We start from the raw sequence: 16,963 nt of genomic DNA on the forward strand, positions 1-16,963 counted from the left end.
TTCAGCATCTGCAAGGGGGCCGGCGGCGAGGCTCCGGTGACCATCCAGGCTGTACCTGTGATCGTCCCTCTGGAGCTGATGTCCAGTAGCCAAGAAGCCAATCCATCCTGCACGCAGGTGAGTTCACTTCTTCTCCCCTAAGTCCCTCGTTGCAGTGATCCTGTTGCCAGCAGGACTCACTGTAAAATAAAAAACCTAAGCTAAACTTTTCTAAGCAGCTCTTTAGGAGAGCCACCTAGATTGCACCCTTCTCGGCCGGGCACAAAAATCTAACTGAGGCTTGGAGGAGGGTCATAGGGGGAGGAGCCAGTGCACACCACCTGATCGGAAAGCTTTACTTTTTGTGCCCTGTCTCCTGCGGAGCCGCTATTCCCCATGGTCCTTTCAGGAACCCCAGCATCCACTAGGACGATAGAGAAAAATGGATTATCAGATGTTAGTAGATAAGCACAGAGCGTCTTTGGGAGCATTATGTTGTATACATCCTGAGAATATCAGGTATGAGTAATGGCCCCCATACATTAATAACATTACCGATGATCGGGGAAATCGAGAATATTAAAGAGCATAACTATTCTCTCTGAAGAAATGGGCAGTAGTGTAAGGCTACGAAACACATTAGGGCCCTTTCCAGGTGGACTATTTCATTGGCAGCACATATCTATAGTCACGGGTGCTGCGCTAAGCCGCCAGTACTACACAGAGCGTGAGACTGAAGGATACGCTCTCTGCGAATGGACACCACAGTAGCCACCATTAGAGCCTGCAGAGCCTGTGTCACTAAACACTGGGAGATACGGACTGTTATCCCACAAGCTCCCGCACTGTTAACCCTTACAGCAGCTGTAGCCCCAACTGGCATATAAGAAATGGCTTGGGAGAAAGAAAAGTAATTGTGAGAACTCACTTTATTGGAGCCTGCTCTGTCTGTAGTGGCTTAATAAACTTATGGTCTCCCCTGATATCAGTCTTGAGATATTCTATGCACAACTGGATACATAAGAGATACTTTTTTTTCTAAGTGCTAATAAATATTCTTTGATGTGGGCGGCTAATGCTGAAAGCGGTGGGACTCTGCAGTAACACACCAAGGAGTTCTATTTAAAGTACAATGATTTATACTGCACAAAGACTTAAAGAGCCTGTCCGTAAACATTATTAAATTCTACACTCGTATGTGCAATATCGCTGGTCTTAAAGAGTGAAAGATTTATTAAAGGACTTGTGGGCATATATTTATTGTAAATTGTGTTTACACGTGGTTTGCTTATTCTATAACAGCTTCATTTTATCTTTTATGTGAATTTCATGGAATAGGTGACATATGCGTGTATACTATTTTAATGGAGACTTACCTTACCAGTATTGCTTGTTTTTACTTATAGTGAATACAATTGTTATTCATTCCATTTACGCTCCTTTTGTTTCTATTTTATCATGAATCAGCACCTGAAGCCCCTAGAGGAGCAGGATAGATGATGTATGCTCACTAAGCTACACACTAATATTGCACCCCGTGACCCTGACTGGGTCAATCAAATGGAAACTACAGTGTGGCATAAATTCTACTCAGGTCCAGCAATTCTTCAGCTTATTCTGTAATGATGCATAACCATGACACTAGAGAAATGTAACACAGCGCTATATGCAACCAGAATACATGAATATGACAGGTAAAATTTAATTTATTAAAATATAAATTTAAAACAATCCAATAAGGATGCCGGTCATTAGGTCGACACGAGTTAGGTCGACATTCATTGTGTCGACCACGTTTAGTCGACATGCATTGGGTCGACATGATCACTAGGTCGACATGGTCATTAGGTCAACATGTACTAGGTCGACATGGAAAAGGGTCGACATGGTCATTAGGTCAACATGTACTAGGTCGACATGGAAAAGGGTCGACATCAGTTTTTCACAATTTTTTTCACCTTTTTCATACGTAACAATCCACGTGGACTACAATTGGGAACGGTAAACTGTGCTGAGCGCAGCGAGGCACCGTGCCCGAAGCATGGCGAGCAAAGCGAAGGTCACGGTGCACTAATTGGGGTTCCCCGTCACTTTTCGAAGAAAACAACACCAAAAAAAGTTTAAAAAAACTCAAGTCGACCTAATAACCACGTCGGCCTAATGCATGTCGACCAAACGTGGTCAACCCAATGTATGTCGACCTAATGAACCACGCCCATCCAATAAACCATCAGTGTCTGCAGCTTCCATTGCCAGTAGACTAAGGATAGTAACCAAGATTCTTCCATCCAGAGTCTGCTAGTAATCACCCTGTTCTGTACTCCGGCAGCTGACCTCAGTCAGCAAGTACAGGTTTAAAATATGAGCGGTGGTATATGTGTGTTGTGAATCGGACAGTTTAAGTGAAAGAAGAGGTTAAATTTTAAAAAAATTAAATAAATGAAATAAAACATAAATAAAGGTAAAAATAAAGGAAAAAATACAATAAATAAACAGGTTATAATGTTTTCAGCTCTTTTTCATGAGAATTTAGGATAAAGGGAAAGACCTCTTATTCTGTCCGCAGCTTTTAGTAGATGGATGATATAGTCCATATTTGCCCTTTCTAGTGCTTTCCCTACCTTGCACTGCAATGCACTACCGGCTGGTGTGTTGCCACTTGCCCAGATCCGGCAGTGAGAGCGGCGGGGACGCTTACAAGTCCCAACTGCGGCGGCTGATGTATTACCGCTTGCCGAGGTCCGGAGATGAGAGCGGCTGGGACGCTTCCAAGTTCCGGCGGCGGCTGTGTGTAACATCTGGCGCCTGCTTCTTCAAGCCTGGAGTGTAGAGGTGCAAAAAGTCCCAATCCCTTTTACGCTCCAATTCGTTGCGAATCCAACTGGATTGAAGAAAAATCCCGATCCCTTTTTTGCTCCAACGCGTTTCGAATCCAACTGGATTAAAGAAGAATACAGTTGGATTCGAAACACGTTGTGGCGTAAAAGGGATAAAGACTTTTTGCACCTCCACACTCCGGGCTTGAAGAAGCAGGCGCCAGATGTCACACACAACCGCCGCCGGGACTTGGAAGCGTCCCAGCCGCTCTCATGCCCGGACCTCGGGAAGCGTTAATACATCAGCTGCCGCAGTTGGGACTTGGAAGAGTCCCCGCCGCTCTCACTGCCGGACCTGGGCGAGCAACAACACACTAGCCGCCAGTGCATCGCAGGACAAGGTAGGGAAAGCGCTATTGTAAGCCCAGAAGGGCATATATGGACTATATCATCGGACAGAATAAAAGCTGAAAACATTAAAACCTGTTTATTTTATTTATTTTTTACTTTATTTATATTTAATTTATTTTAATTTAAACTATTTTTTCACTTACTCTCTTCCATTCACAACACATATATCAGCGCTCATATTTTTACCCTATCCTAGTTATTCCTTATATTGAGCTGCTCATATCTTAAATATTAGCGCAGCACACTGTTTTTTATTCATAATTAGTCAGCAAGTCCAGTCATTTACAACTAAATACAGGTACCAAGGTTTTTACCCTACTGCAAATACTTCCAGGAGCTGCTACCTCATTAAAGTCACCGATCCTCCTTGTGGCCATGGCAGGCTATAGTCCACAGAGTCAAGGAACATACGTTTTGAGGATTTGGACTGCCTTGTCCCTGGCATAGTATTTTTCTCTGACGTCCTAGTGGATGCTGGGTACTCCGTAAGGACCATGGGGAATAGACGGGCTCCGCAGGAGACTGGGCACTCTAAAAGAAAGATTAGGTACTATCTGGTGTGCACTGGCTCCTCCCTCGATGCCCCTCCTCCAGACCTCAGTTAGAATCTGTGCCCGGCTCGAGCTGGTTGCACACTAGGGGCTCTCCTGAGCTCTTAGTAAAGAAAGTATTTGTTAGGTTTTTTATTTTCAGTGAGATCTGCTGGCAACAGACTCACTGCTACGAGGGACTTAGGGGAGAGAAGCGAACCTACCTGCTTGCAGCTAGCTTGGGCTTCTAGGCTACTGGACACCATTAGCTCCAGAGGGATCGAACACAGGCCCAGCCTCGGTCGTCCGGTCCCGAACCGCCGTCCCCCTTGCAGAGCCAGAAGACGGAAGATTCCGAGGAGAAAATCGGCGGCTGAAGACTCCGGTCTTCATTAAGGTAGCGCACAGCACTGCAGCTGTGCGCCATTGCTCCCCATGCACACCACATACTCCGGTCACTGATGGGTGCAGGGCGCTGGGGGGGGGGGGCGCCCTAAGCTGCAATTAGATTACCTTAAAAATGGCAAAAAACACATAATATAGTCTAAAAAACTATATATGTGTAAAAATCCCCTGCCATAATATTAGTAAAAGAGCGGGAGAAGTCTGCCGTGAAAGGGGCGGGGCTATCTCCCTCAGCACACTGGCGCCATTTTCTCTTCACAGTTCCGCTAGAAGACAGCTCCCCAGGCTCTCCCCTGCAGTTTCCATGCTCAAAGGGTTAAAAAGAGAGGGGGGGCACTAAATTTAGGCGCAAACTATACATGTTAAGCAGCTATAGGGAAAAATCACTTTCTGTAATAGTGTAAATCCCTAATTATATAGCGCTGTGGTGTGTGCTGGCATACTCTCTCTCTGTCTCCCCAAAGGACTTTGTGGGGTCCTGTCCTCAGTCAGAGCATTCCCTGTGTGTGTGCGGTGTGTCGGTACGGCTGTGTCGACATGTTTGATGAGGAGGCTTATGTGGAGGCGGAGCAGGTGCCGATAAATGTGATGTCACCCCCTGCGGGGTCGACACCAGAGTGGATGGATATGTGGAAGGTATTAACCGACAGTGTCAACTCCTTACATAAAAGGCTGGATGACGTAACAGCCGTGGGACAGCCGGCTTCTCAGCCCGTGCCTGCCCAGGCGTCTCAAAGACCATCAGGGGCTCACAAACGCCCGCTACCTCAGATGGCAGATACAGATGTCGACACGGAGTCTGACTCCAGTGTCGACGAGGATGAGACATATACACAATCCACAAGGGGCATCCGTTGCATGATTACGGCAATGAAAAATGTGTTACACATTTCTGACATTAACCCAGGTACCACTAAAAATGGTATTATGTTTGGGGTGAAAAAGCAGCCAGTGTTTTTTCCCCCATCAGATGAGTTGAATGAAGTGTGTGAAGAAGCGTGGGGTTCCCCCGATAAGAAACTGGTAATTTCTAAAAAAAATTACTGATGGCGTACCCTTTCCCGCCAGAGGATAGGTCACGTTGGGAGATATCTCCTAGGGTGGATAAGGCGCTCACACGCTTGTCAAAAAAGGTGGCACTGCCGTCTCAGGATACGGCCGCCTTGAAGGAGCCTGCTGATAGAAAGCAGGAGGCTATCCTGAAGTCTGTATATACACACTCAGGTACTATACTAAGACCTGCAATTGCTTCAGCATGGATGTGTAGTGCTGCTGCAGCGTGGTCTGATACCTTGTCAGATAATATTGATACCCTCGACAGGGATACTATTTTGCCAACCATAGAGCATATTAAAGACGTAGTCTTATATATGAGGGATGCACAGAGGGATATTTGCCGGCTGGCATCTAGAATTAATGCAATGTCCATTTCTGCCAGGAGGGTATTATGGACCCGGCAGTGGACAGGTGATGCTGATTCTAAAATGCACATGGAGGTTTTGCCTTATAAGGGTGAGGAATTGTTTGGGGATGGTCTCTCGGACCTTGTATCCACAGCAACAGCTGGGAAATCGATATTTTTACCTCAGGCTACCTCACAACCTAAGAAAGCACTGTACTATCAGGTACAGTCCTTTCGGCCTCAGAAAGGCAAGCGGATCAAAGGTGCTTCCTTTCTGGCCAGAGGCAGGGGGAGAGGGAAAAGCTGCACCAGACAGCCACTTCCCAGGAACAAAAATCCTCCCATGCTTCTACTGAGTCCACCGCATGACGCTGGGGCTCCACAGACAGGTGCGGTGGGGGCGCATCTCCGGAACTTCAGCGACCAGTGGGTTCGCTCACAGGTGGATCTCTGGGTTCTACAAGTGGTATCGCAGGGGTACAAGCTGGAATTCGAGGCGTCTCCCCCTCGCCATTACCTCAAATCAGCCTTGCCAACTACTCCCCAGGACAGGGAGGTAGTACTGGCGGCAATTCACAAGCTGTACCTCCAGCAGGTGATAATAAAAATTCCCCTCCTTCAACAGGGACGGGGTTACTATTCCACAATGTTTGTGGTACCGAAACCAGACGGTTCGGTGAGACCCATTCTAAATTTGAAATCCTTGAACACTTATATAAGGAAGTTCGAGTTCAAAATGGAATCGCTCAGGGCGGTTATTGCAAGCCTGGAAGAGGGGGATTACATGGTATCACGGGACATCATGGATGCTTACCTACATGTCCCCATTTACCCACCTCACCAGGAGTACCTCAAGGTTGTGGTACATTACTGCCGTTACCAATTCCAGACGTTGCCGTTTGGTCTGTCCACGGCACCGAGGGTGTGTTCCAAGGTAATGGCCAAAATGCTGATATTCCTTCGAAAGAAGGGAGTTATAATTATCCCATACTTGGACGATCTCCTTATAAAGGCGAGGTCCAAGGAGCAGTCGTTGATCGGAGTAGCACTGTCTCAGGAAGTGCTACAACAGCACGGCTGGATTCTGAATATCCCAAAGTCGCAGCTGGTTCCTACGACGCGTCTGCTGATATTGGGCATGTTTCTGGACACAGAACAGAAGTAGGTGTTTCTCCCGGAGGAGAAGGCCAAGGAGTTGTCATCTCGGGTCAGAGACCTCCTAAAAACCAAAACAGGTGTCGGTGCATCATTGCACGCGAGTCCTGGAAAAGGTAGTAGCTTCTTACGAAGCAATTCCCTTCGGCAGGTTCCATGTAAGGAACTTTCAGTGGGACCGGTTAGACAAGTGAGGATCGCATCTTCTGATGCATCTGTTGATCACCCTGTCCCCGGGGCCAGGGTGTCTTTGCTGTGGTGGCTGCAGAGTGCTCATCTTCTCGACGGCCACAGATTCGGCATTCAGGACTGGGTCCTGGTGACCACGGATGCAAGCCTCCGAGGTTGGGGAGCAGTCACTCAGGGAAGAAATTTCCAAGGACAATGGTCGAGTCAGGAGACTTCCCTACATAAATATTCTGGACCTAAGGGCCAGTTACAATGCCCTAAGGCAAGCAGAACCCCTGCTTCAAAACCAGCCGGTGCTGATTCAGTCAGACAACACCACGGCTGTCGCCCATGTAAACCGACAAGGCGGCACAAGAAGCAGGATGGCGTTGGCAGAAGCCACAAGGATTCTCCGATGGGCGGAGTATCACGTGCTAACACTGTCAGCAGTGTTCATTCCGGGTGTGGAAAACTAGGAAGCAGACTTCCTCAGCAGGCACGACCTCCACACGGGAGAGTAGGGACTTCATCTAGAAGTTTTCACGCAGATTGTGAACCGTTGGGAACGGACACAGGTGGACATGATGGCGTCCCGCCTCAACAAAAAGCTACAAAAGTATTGCGCCAGGTCAAGAGACCCTCAGGCGATAGCTGTGGACGCACTAGTGACACCGTGGGTGTACCAGTAGGTTTATGTGTTCCCTCCTCTTCCTCTCATACCTAAGGTACTGAGGATAGTAAGTAAGAGAGGAGTAAGTACTATACTCGTAGTTCTGGATTGGCCAGGTAGAACTTGGTACCCAGAACTACAAGAAATGATCTCGGAGGACCCATGGCCTCTGTGTCTCAGACGGACCTGTTACTGCAGGGGCCCTGTCTGTTCCAAGACTTACCGCGGCTGCGTTTGAAGGCTTGGTGGTTGAACGCAGGATCCTAACGGAAAAGGGCGTTCCAGATGAAATGATTCCTACGCTGTTAAAGGCTAGGAAAGACGCTGCCTGAAGTTCAGACGTTGTTAAGGGAGTGCTGCATTTTCAGCCCCTTTTGTGCCTCCAGTGGCACCTTGGGATCTCAACGTAGTGTTGGTTTTCCTAAAATCACATTGTTTGAGCCACTTCAGAACGTGGAGTTGAAGTATCTCACGTGGAAAGTGGTCATATATATATATATATATTTGGCCTTGGCTTCGGCTAGGCGTGTGTCAGAATTGGCGGCTTTGACATGTGAAAGCCCTTATCTGATCTTCCATAGGGACAGGGCAGAATTGAGGATTCGTCCCCAATTTCTCCCTAAGGTGGTATCAGCATGTCATTTGAACCAACCTTTTGTAGTGCCTGCGGCTACTCGGGACTTGGAGGCCTCCAAGTTGCTGGATGTAGTCCGGGCCCTGAAAATTTATGTTTCTAGGACGGCTAGAGTCAGAAATACTGACTCGCTGTTATCCTGCATGCACCCAACAAACTGGGTGCTCCTGCTTCTAAGCAGACTATTGCTCGCTGAATCTGTAGCACGATTCAACTTGCACATTCTGCGGCTGGACTGCCACATCCTAAATCAGTAAAAGCCCATTCCACGAGGAAGGGGGCTCTTCTTGGGCGGCTGCCCAAGGGGTCTCGGCATATCAACTTTGCCGAGCTGCTACCTGGTCGGGGTCAAACACGTTTGCAAAATTCTACAAGTTTGATACCCTGGCTGAGGAGGACCTTGAGTTTGCTCATGCGGTGCTGCAGAGTCATCCGCACTCTCCCGCCCGTTTGGGAGCTTTGGTATAATCCCCATGGTCCTTACGGAATACCCAGCATCCACTAGGACGTCAGAGAAAAATAAGAATTTACTTACCGATAATTCTATTTCTCATAGTCCGTAGTGGATGCTGGGAACTCCGTAAGGACCATGGGGAATAGCGGCTCCGCAGGAGACTGGGCACAAAGAGAAAAAGCTTTAGACTAGCTGGTGTGCACTGGCTCCTCCCCCTATGACCCTCCTCCAAGCCTCAGTTAAGATACTGTGCCCGGACGAGCGTACATAATAAGGAAGGATCTTGAATCCCGGGTAAGACTCATACCAGCCACACCAATCACACCGTACAACTCGTGATCTGAACCCAGTTAACAGTATGATAACCGTAGGAGCCTCTGAAAAGATGGCTTCCAACAATAAACAACCCGATTTGTTTGTAACAATAACTATATGCAAGTATTGCAGACAATCCGCACTTGGGATGGGCGCCCAGCATCCACTACGGACTATGAGAAATAGAATTATCGGTAAGTAAATTCTTATTTTCTCTGACGTCCTAGTGGATGCTGGGAACTCCGTAAGGACCATGGGGATTATACCAAAGCTCCCAAACGGGCGGGAGAGTGCGGATGACTCTGCAGCACCGAATGAGAGAACTCCAGGTCCTCCTCAGCCAGGGTATCAAATTTGTAGAATTTAGCAAACGTGTTTGCCCCTGACCAAGTAGCTGCTCGGCAAAGTTGTAAAGCCGAGACCCCTCGGGCAGCCGCCCAAGATGAGCCCACCTTCCTTGTGGAATGGGCTTTTACAGATTTTGGCTGTGGCAGGCCTGCCACAGAATGTGCAAGTTGAATTGTACTACAAATCCAACGAGCAATCGTCTGCTTAGAAGCAGGAGCACCCAGCTTGTTGGGTGCAAACAGTATAAACAGCGAGTCAGATTTTCTGACTCCAGCCGTCCTGGAAACATATATTTTCAGGGCCCTGACTACGTCCAGCAACTTGGAGTCCTCCAAGTCCCTAGTAGCCACAGGTACCACAATAGGTTGATTCATGTGAAACGCTGAAACCACCTTAGGGAGAAATTGAGGACGAGTCCTCAATTCCGCCCTATCCGAATGAAATATCAGGTAAGGGCTTTTATAGGATAAAGCCGCCAATTCTGATACGCGTCTGGCTGAAGCCAGGGCCAACAGCATTACCACTTTGCATGTGAGATATTTCAAATCCACTGTGGCAAGTGGTTCAAACCAATGTGATTTTAGGAACCCTAAAACTACATTGAGATCCCAAGGTGCCACTGGAGGCACAAAAGGAGGCTGTATATGCAGTACCCCTTTGACAAACGTCTGAACTTCAGGCACTGAAGCCAGTTCTTTCTGGAAGAAGATCGACAGGGCCGAAATTTGAACCTTAATGGATCCTAATTTTAGGCCCATAGACAATCCTGCTTGCAGGAAATGTAGGAAACGACCCAGTTGAAATTCCTCCGTAGGGACCTTCTTGGCCTCACACCACGCAACATATTTTCGCCAAATGCGATGATAATGTTTTGCAGTTACATCCTTTCCTGGCCTTGATCAGGGTAGGGATGACTTCATCTGGAATGCCTTTTTCCTCTTATGATTCTCAGTACTTTTGGTATGAGAGGAAGAGGAGGGAACACATATACCGACTGGAACACCCACGGAGTTACCAGAGCGTCCACCGCTATTGCCTGAAGGTCCCTTGACCTGGCGCAATATCTGTCCAGTTTCTTGTTGAGACGGGACGCCATCATGTCCACCTTTGGTTTTTCCCAACGGTTTACAATCACTTGGAAGACTTCTGGATGAAGTCCCCACTCCCCCGGGTGGAGGTCGTGTCTGCTGAGGAAGTCTGCTTCCCAGTTGTCCACTCCCGGAATGAACACTGCTGACAGTGCTATCACATGATTTTCCGCCCAGCGGAGAATCCTTGCAGCTTCTGCCATTGCCCTCCTGCTTCTTGTGCCGCCCTGTCTGTTTACGTGGGCGACAGCCGTGATGTTGTCCGACTGGATCAATACCGGTTGACCCTGAAGCAGAGGCCTTGCTTGACTTAGGGCATTGTAAATGGCCCTTAGCTCTAGGATATTTATGTGAAGAGACGTTTCCATGCTTGACCACAAGCCCTGGAAATTTCTTCCCTGTGTGACTGCTCCCCAGCCTCTCAGGCTGGCATCCGTGGTTACCAGCATCCAATCCTGAATGCCGAATCTGCGGCCCTCTAGAAGATGAGCCTTCTGTAACCACCACAGGAGAGATACCCTTGTCCTTGGAGATAGGGTTATCCGCTGATGCATCTGAAGATGCGATCCGGACCATTTGTCCAGCAGATCCCACTGAAAAGTTCTTGCATGGAATCTTCCGAATGGAATCGCTTCGTAAGAAGCCACCATTTTTCCCAGGACTCTCGTGCACTGATGCACTGACACTTGTCCTGGTTTTAGGAGGTTCCTGACTAGCTCGGATAACTCCCTGGCCTTCTCCTCCGGGAGAAACACCTTTTTCTGGACTGTGTCCAGAATCATCCCTAGGAACAGTAGACGTGTTGTTGGAATCAGCTGTGATTTTGGGATATTTAGAATCCACCCGTGCTGACGTAGCACTACCTGAGATAGTGCTACTCCGACCTCTAACTGTTCCCTGGACCTTGCCCTTATCAGGAGATCGTCCAAGTAAGGGATAATTAATACGCCTTTTCTTCGAAGAAGAATCATCATTTCGGCCATTACCTTGGTAAAGACCCGTGGTGCCGTGGACAATCCAAACGGCAGCGTCTGAAACTGATAATGACAGTTTTGGATCACAAACCTGAGGTACCCTTGGTGAGAAGGGTAGATTGGGACATGAAGATAAGCATCCTTGATGTCTAGAGATACCATATAGTCCCCTTCTTCCAGGTTCGCTATCACTGCTCTGAGTGACTCCATCTTGAATTTGAACCTTTTTATGTAAGTGTTCAAAGATTTTAGATTTAAAATTGGTCTCACCGAGCCGTCCGGCTTCGGTACCACAAACAGCGTGGAATAATACCCCTTTTTCTGTTGTAGGAGGGGTACCTTGATTATCACCTGCTGGGAATACAGCTTGTGAATAGCTTCCAATACTGCCTCCCTGTCGGAGGGAGACGTTGGTAGAGCAGACTTCAGGAACCGGCGAGGGGGAGACGTCTCGAATTCCAATTTGTACCCCTGTGATACTACCTGCAGGATCCAGGGGTCCACTTGCGAGTGAGCCCACTGCGCGCTGAAATTCTTGAGACGGCCCCCCACCGTGCCCGAGTCTGCTTGCAGAGCCCCAGCGTCATGCTGAGGACTTGGCAGAAGCGGGGGAGGGCTTCTGCTCCTGGGAAGAGGCTGCATGGTGCAGTCTTTTTCCCCTTCCTCTGCCCCGGGGCAGGAACGAGCTGCCTTTTTCCCTCTTGCCCTTATAGGGACGAAAGGACTGGGTTTGAAAAGACGGTGTCTTTTTCTGCTGAGAGGTGACCTGGGGTAAAAAGGTGGATTTTCCAGCCGTTGCTGTGGCCACCAGGTCCGATAGACCGACCCCAAATAACTCCTCCCCCTTATACGGCAATACTTCCATATGTCGTTTGGAATCCGCATCACCTGACCACTGTCGCGTCCATAACGTTCTTCTGGCAGAAATGGACATCGCACTTACTCTAGATGCCAGGGTGCAAATATCCCTCTGTGCATCTCGCATATATAGTAATGCATCCTTTAAATGCTCTATAGTTAATAATATACTGTCCCTATCCAGGGTATCAATATTTTCAGTCAGGGAATCCGACCAAGCCACTCCAGCGCTGCACATCCAGGCTGAGGCGATCGCTGGTCGCAGTATAACACCGGTATGTGTGTATATACCTTTTAAGATATTTTCCAGCCTTCTATCAGCTGGTTCCTTGAGAGCGGCCGTATCAGGAGACGGTAACGCCACTTGTTTTGATAAGCGTGTGAGCGCCTTATCTACCCTAGGGGGTGTTTCCCAACGTGCCCTAACCTCTGGCGGGAAAGGGTATAGTGCCAATAATTTATTAGAAATCAGCAGTTTTTTATCGGGGGAAACCCACGCTTTATCACACACCTCATTTAATTAATCTGACTCAGGAAAAACCACTGGTAGTTTTTTCACACCCCACATAATACCCTTTTTTGTGGTACTTGTAGTGTCAGAAATGTTCAATGCCTCCTTCATTGCCGTGATCATGTAACGTGTGGCCCTACTGGACATTACGTTTGTCTCCTCACCGTCGACACTGGATTCAGTATCCGTGTCAGGGTCTGTGTCGACCATCTGAGGTAACGGGCGTTTTAGCGCCCCTGACGGTGTCTGAGACGCCTGAACAGGCACTAATTGATTTGTCGGCTGTCTCATGTCGTCAACAGTTTTTTGCAAAGTGCTGACATTGTCACGTAATTCTTTAATTACTACCATCCAGTCAGGTGTCGACTCCCTAGGGGGTGACATCACTAACACAGGCAATTGCTCTGCTTCCACATCATTTTCCTCCTCATACATGTCGACACAATCGTACCGACACCCAGCACACACACAGGGAATGCTCTGATAGAGGACAGGACCCCACTAGCCCTTTGGGGAGACAGAGGGAGAGTTTGCCAGCACACACCAGCACTATATATATACAGGGATAACCTTATATAAGTGTTACTCCCTGTTATAGCTGCTGTATTTATATATTAGCTGCCAATAGTGCCCCCCTCTCTGTTTTACCCTGTTTCTGTAGTGCAGGACTGCAGGGGAGAGTCAGGGAGCCGTCCTTCCAGCGGAGCTGTGAAAGAAAATGGAGCTTGTGTGCTGAGGAGAAAGGCTCCGCCCCCTTCACGGCGGCCTTTTCTCCCGCTTTTTTCAGGAAACTGGCAGGGGATAAATGCATCCATATAGCCCAGGAGCTATATGTGATGCATTTTTTTTAGCCATATAAGGTTTTTATATCGTTTTTATTGCGTCTCAGGGCGCTCCCCCCCAGCGCCCTGCACCCTCAGTGACCGGAGTGTGAAGTGTGCTGAGAGCAATGGCGCACAGCTGCAGTGCTGTGCGCTACCTTATTTGAAGACAGGAACGTCTTCTGCCGCCGCTTTCTCCGGACCTCTTCGCTCTTCTGGCTCTGTAAGGGGGCCGGCGACGCGGCTCCGGGACCCATCCAGGCTGAACCTGTGATCGTCCCTCTGGAGCTAATGTCCAGTAGCCAAGAAGCCCAATCCACTCTGCAGTCAGGTGAGTTCGCTTCTTCTCCCCTTAGTCCCACGATGCAGTGAGCCTGTTGCCAGCAGGACTCACTGAAAATAAAAAACCTATTTAAACTTTTACTTCTAAGCAGCTCAGGAGAGCCACCTAGCTTGCACCCTTCTCGTTCGGGCACAAAAATCTAACTGAGGCTTGGAGGAGGGTCATAGGGGGAGGAGCCAGTGCACACCAGCTAGTCTAAAGCTTTTACTTTTTGTGCCCAGTCTCCTGCGGAGCCGCTATTCCCCATGGTCCTTACGGAGTTCCCAGCATCCACTAGGACGTCAGAGAAATAAGAATTTACTCACCGGTAATTCTATTTCTCGTAGTCCGTAGTGGATGCTGGGAGCCCGTCCCAAGTGCGGACTCTCTGCAATACGTGTATATAGTTATTGCTTAACTAAAGGGTTTTGTTATGAGCCATCTGTTCATGAGGCTCATTTGTTGTTCATACTGTTAACTGGGTATAGTTATCACAAATTGTACGGTGTGATTGGTGTGGCTGGTATGAGTCTTACCCGGGATTCAAAATCCTTTCCTTGTAGTGTCAGCTCTTCCGGGCACAGTTTCCCTAACTGAGGTCTGGAGGAGGGGCATAGTGGGAGGAGCCAGTGCACACCAGATAGTACCTAATCTTTCTTTTAGAGTGCCCAGTCTCCTGCGGAGCCCGTCTATTCCCCATGGTCCTTACGGAGTACCCAGCATCCACTACGGACTACGAGAAATAGAATTACCGGTGAGTAAATTCTTATTATCTACATCATATTTACATTAGACCGACCCAATTAAAGTATTGCTTCATTGTTTCTCTCACTGACTTTATTTCAGTACCAGCAGTTGAACAGATAGCCTTTTGGGACAACAGAAATATTTACCATCTCCTCAGTGACTTGTATGTTAATATTTTATTATCAAATCTCATACATACATAGTTTACTACATTATTTATTTTTTCTTACTTATATTTTAATAAATGTATTTTTGACACAACAGTCATAATAATTTATTCTAGTTGTATAGCTGTGCTAAATTTCTCTTTTGCTCTGTCTTTGGTTTCTAACCCTGTCACTAACTGTTCCATTTATCTGCAGCGCGTCTAATGTGTGTGATGGGAAATACATGTCACTGGTCACCTGACAAAATCTGTCTGCTGGTCTCATGGTCTCCGGTGTTGGGAAAGAACCCCTCTGTGGAGGATCCAGGATCAATCCCGCCCATCAAAGGACGTAAATGATTTATAGATACTTGCTCAATGAAAGATGTGCCGTACTTTCTGAAGTAACACCACTCAAAAATCTGTAAAACAAATACATTTTGTTAATTAATACAATCAATTCCAATAACATCAATTTGCCTGTTGGTTATTTTCATAGCATTTTCATTCTCAACTTTAATTAACTTTATTTATAAGTTTATTTGTGCAGCAAATATCCTGACGTGTAAACATGCTGAAGCACATACAGCTATTACATACATATTTATTAACCTTCATTCCCAAAGAAAAAAATAAACACAAAAACCTGTTTAATGCAGTTTCATTAAATGTTTCACACACACATATTATTATCATTAATAATGCATTGGAGCTTTACAAACTTTAGTACGGTGGCCTGTATAATAACATTATTGCCTTCAGGTGTGCCTTGCCAAGTGAATATTACGTAATACTGGAACTGGCTACTGGTTGGCAGGTCCCTGTAAAAGTAATAGAACATTGGGTGACTACAGGTTGGTGCTATCCCTGCACACTTCAGCTAAAGGAATTCATTAGGGGAAAAATGAGAGGCCGTTGTCGAAGTCAGAAAATATTACAGTACACACATTACGTACAAACACCACGTAGATGGCCTCCGTGTGCTTACTTAGTCGGCCGTGCGTGCACATATTCGCAATTTGCGTATGGTCGCTCCCGCGGTTCTGCGTATTAGAGCGTGGTATGAGTAATTACAGTGGAATTTGTACGCATGGAAAAGCCACAAAGACATATCATATATCTAATCCATATATTGCATAAATCACCCACTGTCTGCTTTCGCTTCTAAATAGCATGAAGATGGGTCACCCATAAATTATACTCCCAGAGACTCAAATACAATGGCCTTATTTACACAAAGCTTTGAAATTCTATGAAGAAGGCAAACACCTTTTGTTTACTCCTATTGTTCTCGGGTAGGCCAGTTTGTGTCGAAGACAAAAAAATACTGGATTGTCATTGTCTTATCTAAGGACGGGGCAAACAAGAAAGACAATATCCAGGAACCTAGCTTGGCTGAGGAGAAACTCAATTAGCAATAGCTAACAAAATTACAAAACCAGACATTTAGAAATCTGAGGTAATAACATTCATAGTCTAAACCAGTGTTTCCCAACCTCGGTCCTCAAGGCACACTAACAGTACTGGTTTTAGTGATATCCAGGCTTAAACACAGGTGACTTAATTAGTACCTCAGTTATTTTGATTTAACCATCTGTGCTGAAGCCTGGATATCACTAAAACCTGCACTGTTGGTGTGCCTTGAGGACCGTGGTTGGGAATGCCTGGTCTAAACTCTTGGAGATATATATATTTGTGTATATATATATATATATATATATATACATACATACACACACATACATACATACATACATACATACATATATATATATATATATATATAATTCCTAACAAATTATAATAGCAGGAGTATATGTGTGTGTATATGGATATATGTGGATATATGTATATCTTGAGGATGGAAATAGATAATCATATGTGTGGGATTATATTGTTCAGAGTCACGTAAATATTAATCTGGAGGGAATAAGAATATTATATATATATATATATATTTTACAACATTAATTTATTAATAATACCACATTTATGTATGATTAATGTGATGGGTTTAACTGGTCATGGGGCGGGAACTCAGATGCAAACAACAGAAATCCCATCTCAAGTCTTAGCCATCGCCCACATCTTGAGCTGACCAATGATCCCCGGTGCACAGGATATGTCCCACCCCCGAACCAATCGAAGAAGAGCACACAGTGTCTATTGTATTATGTTTTGATCCACTGTATAAAGAGCCAGCTGCATGC

The 16,963-nt window shown here is 46.7% G+C and overlaps 1 protein-coding gene and 1 long non-coding RNA gene across 5 annotated transcripts in view; one reads left to right on the top strand and one right to left on the bottom strand.

Annotated features, from left to right (window-relative positions):
* The window catches only part of ST7L (suppression of tumorigenicity 7 like), a 271,485-nt gene that overhangs the window by 166,929 nt on the left and 87,593 nt on the right, over positions 1-16,963 (bottom strand). For all 4 annotated transcript variants that reach the window (XM_063955386.1, XM_063955385.1, XM_063955384.1 and 1 more), the window contains one exon: positions 15,013-15,175. In XM_063955386.1, the coding sequence (XP_063811456.1) occupies positions 15,013-15,175 (163 nt within the window). The remainder of the gene's footprint in view (positions 1-15,012; positions 15,176-16,963) is intronic.
* On the top strand, positions 1,450-15,176 carry LOC135046594 (uncharacterized). Its single transcript, XR_010238896.1, has 2 exons — positions 1,450-1,673; positions 14,971-15,176. It is a non-coding gene; the product is annotated as an uncharacterized LOC135046594 (long non-coding RNA).

The sequence above is a fragment of the Pseudophryne corroboree genome, chromosome 2, assembly GCF_028390025.1.
Source record: "Pseudophryne corroboree isolate aPseCor3 chromosome 2, aPseCor3.hap2, whole genome shotgun sequence".
Classification (NCBI taxonomy): Eukaryota; Metazoa; Chordata; class Amphibia; order Anura; family Myobatrachidae; genus Pseudophryne; species Pseudophryne corroboree.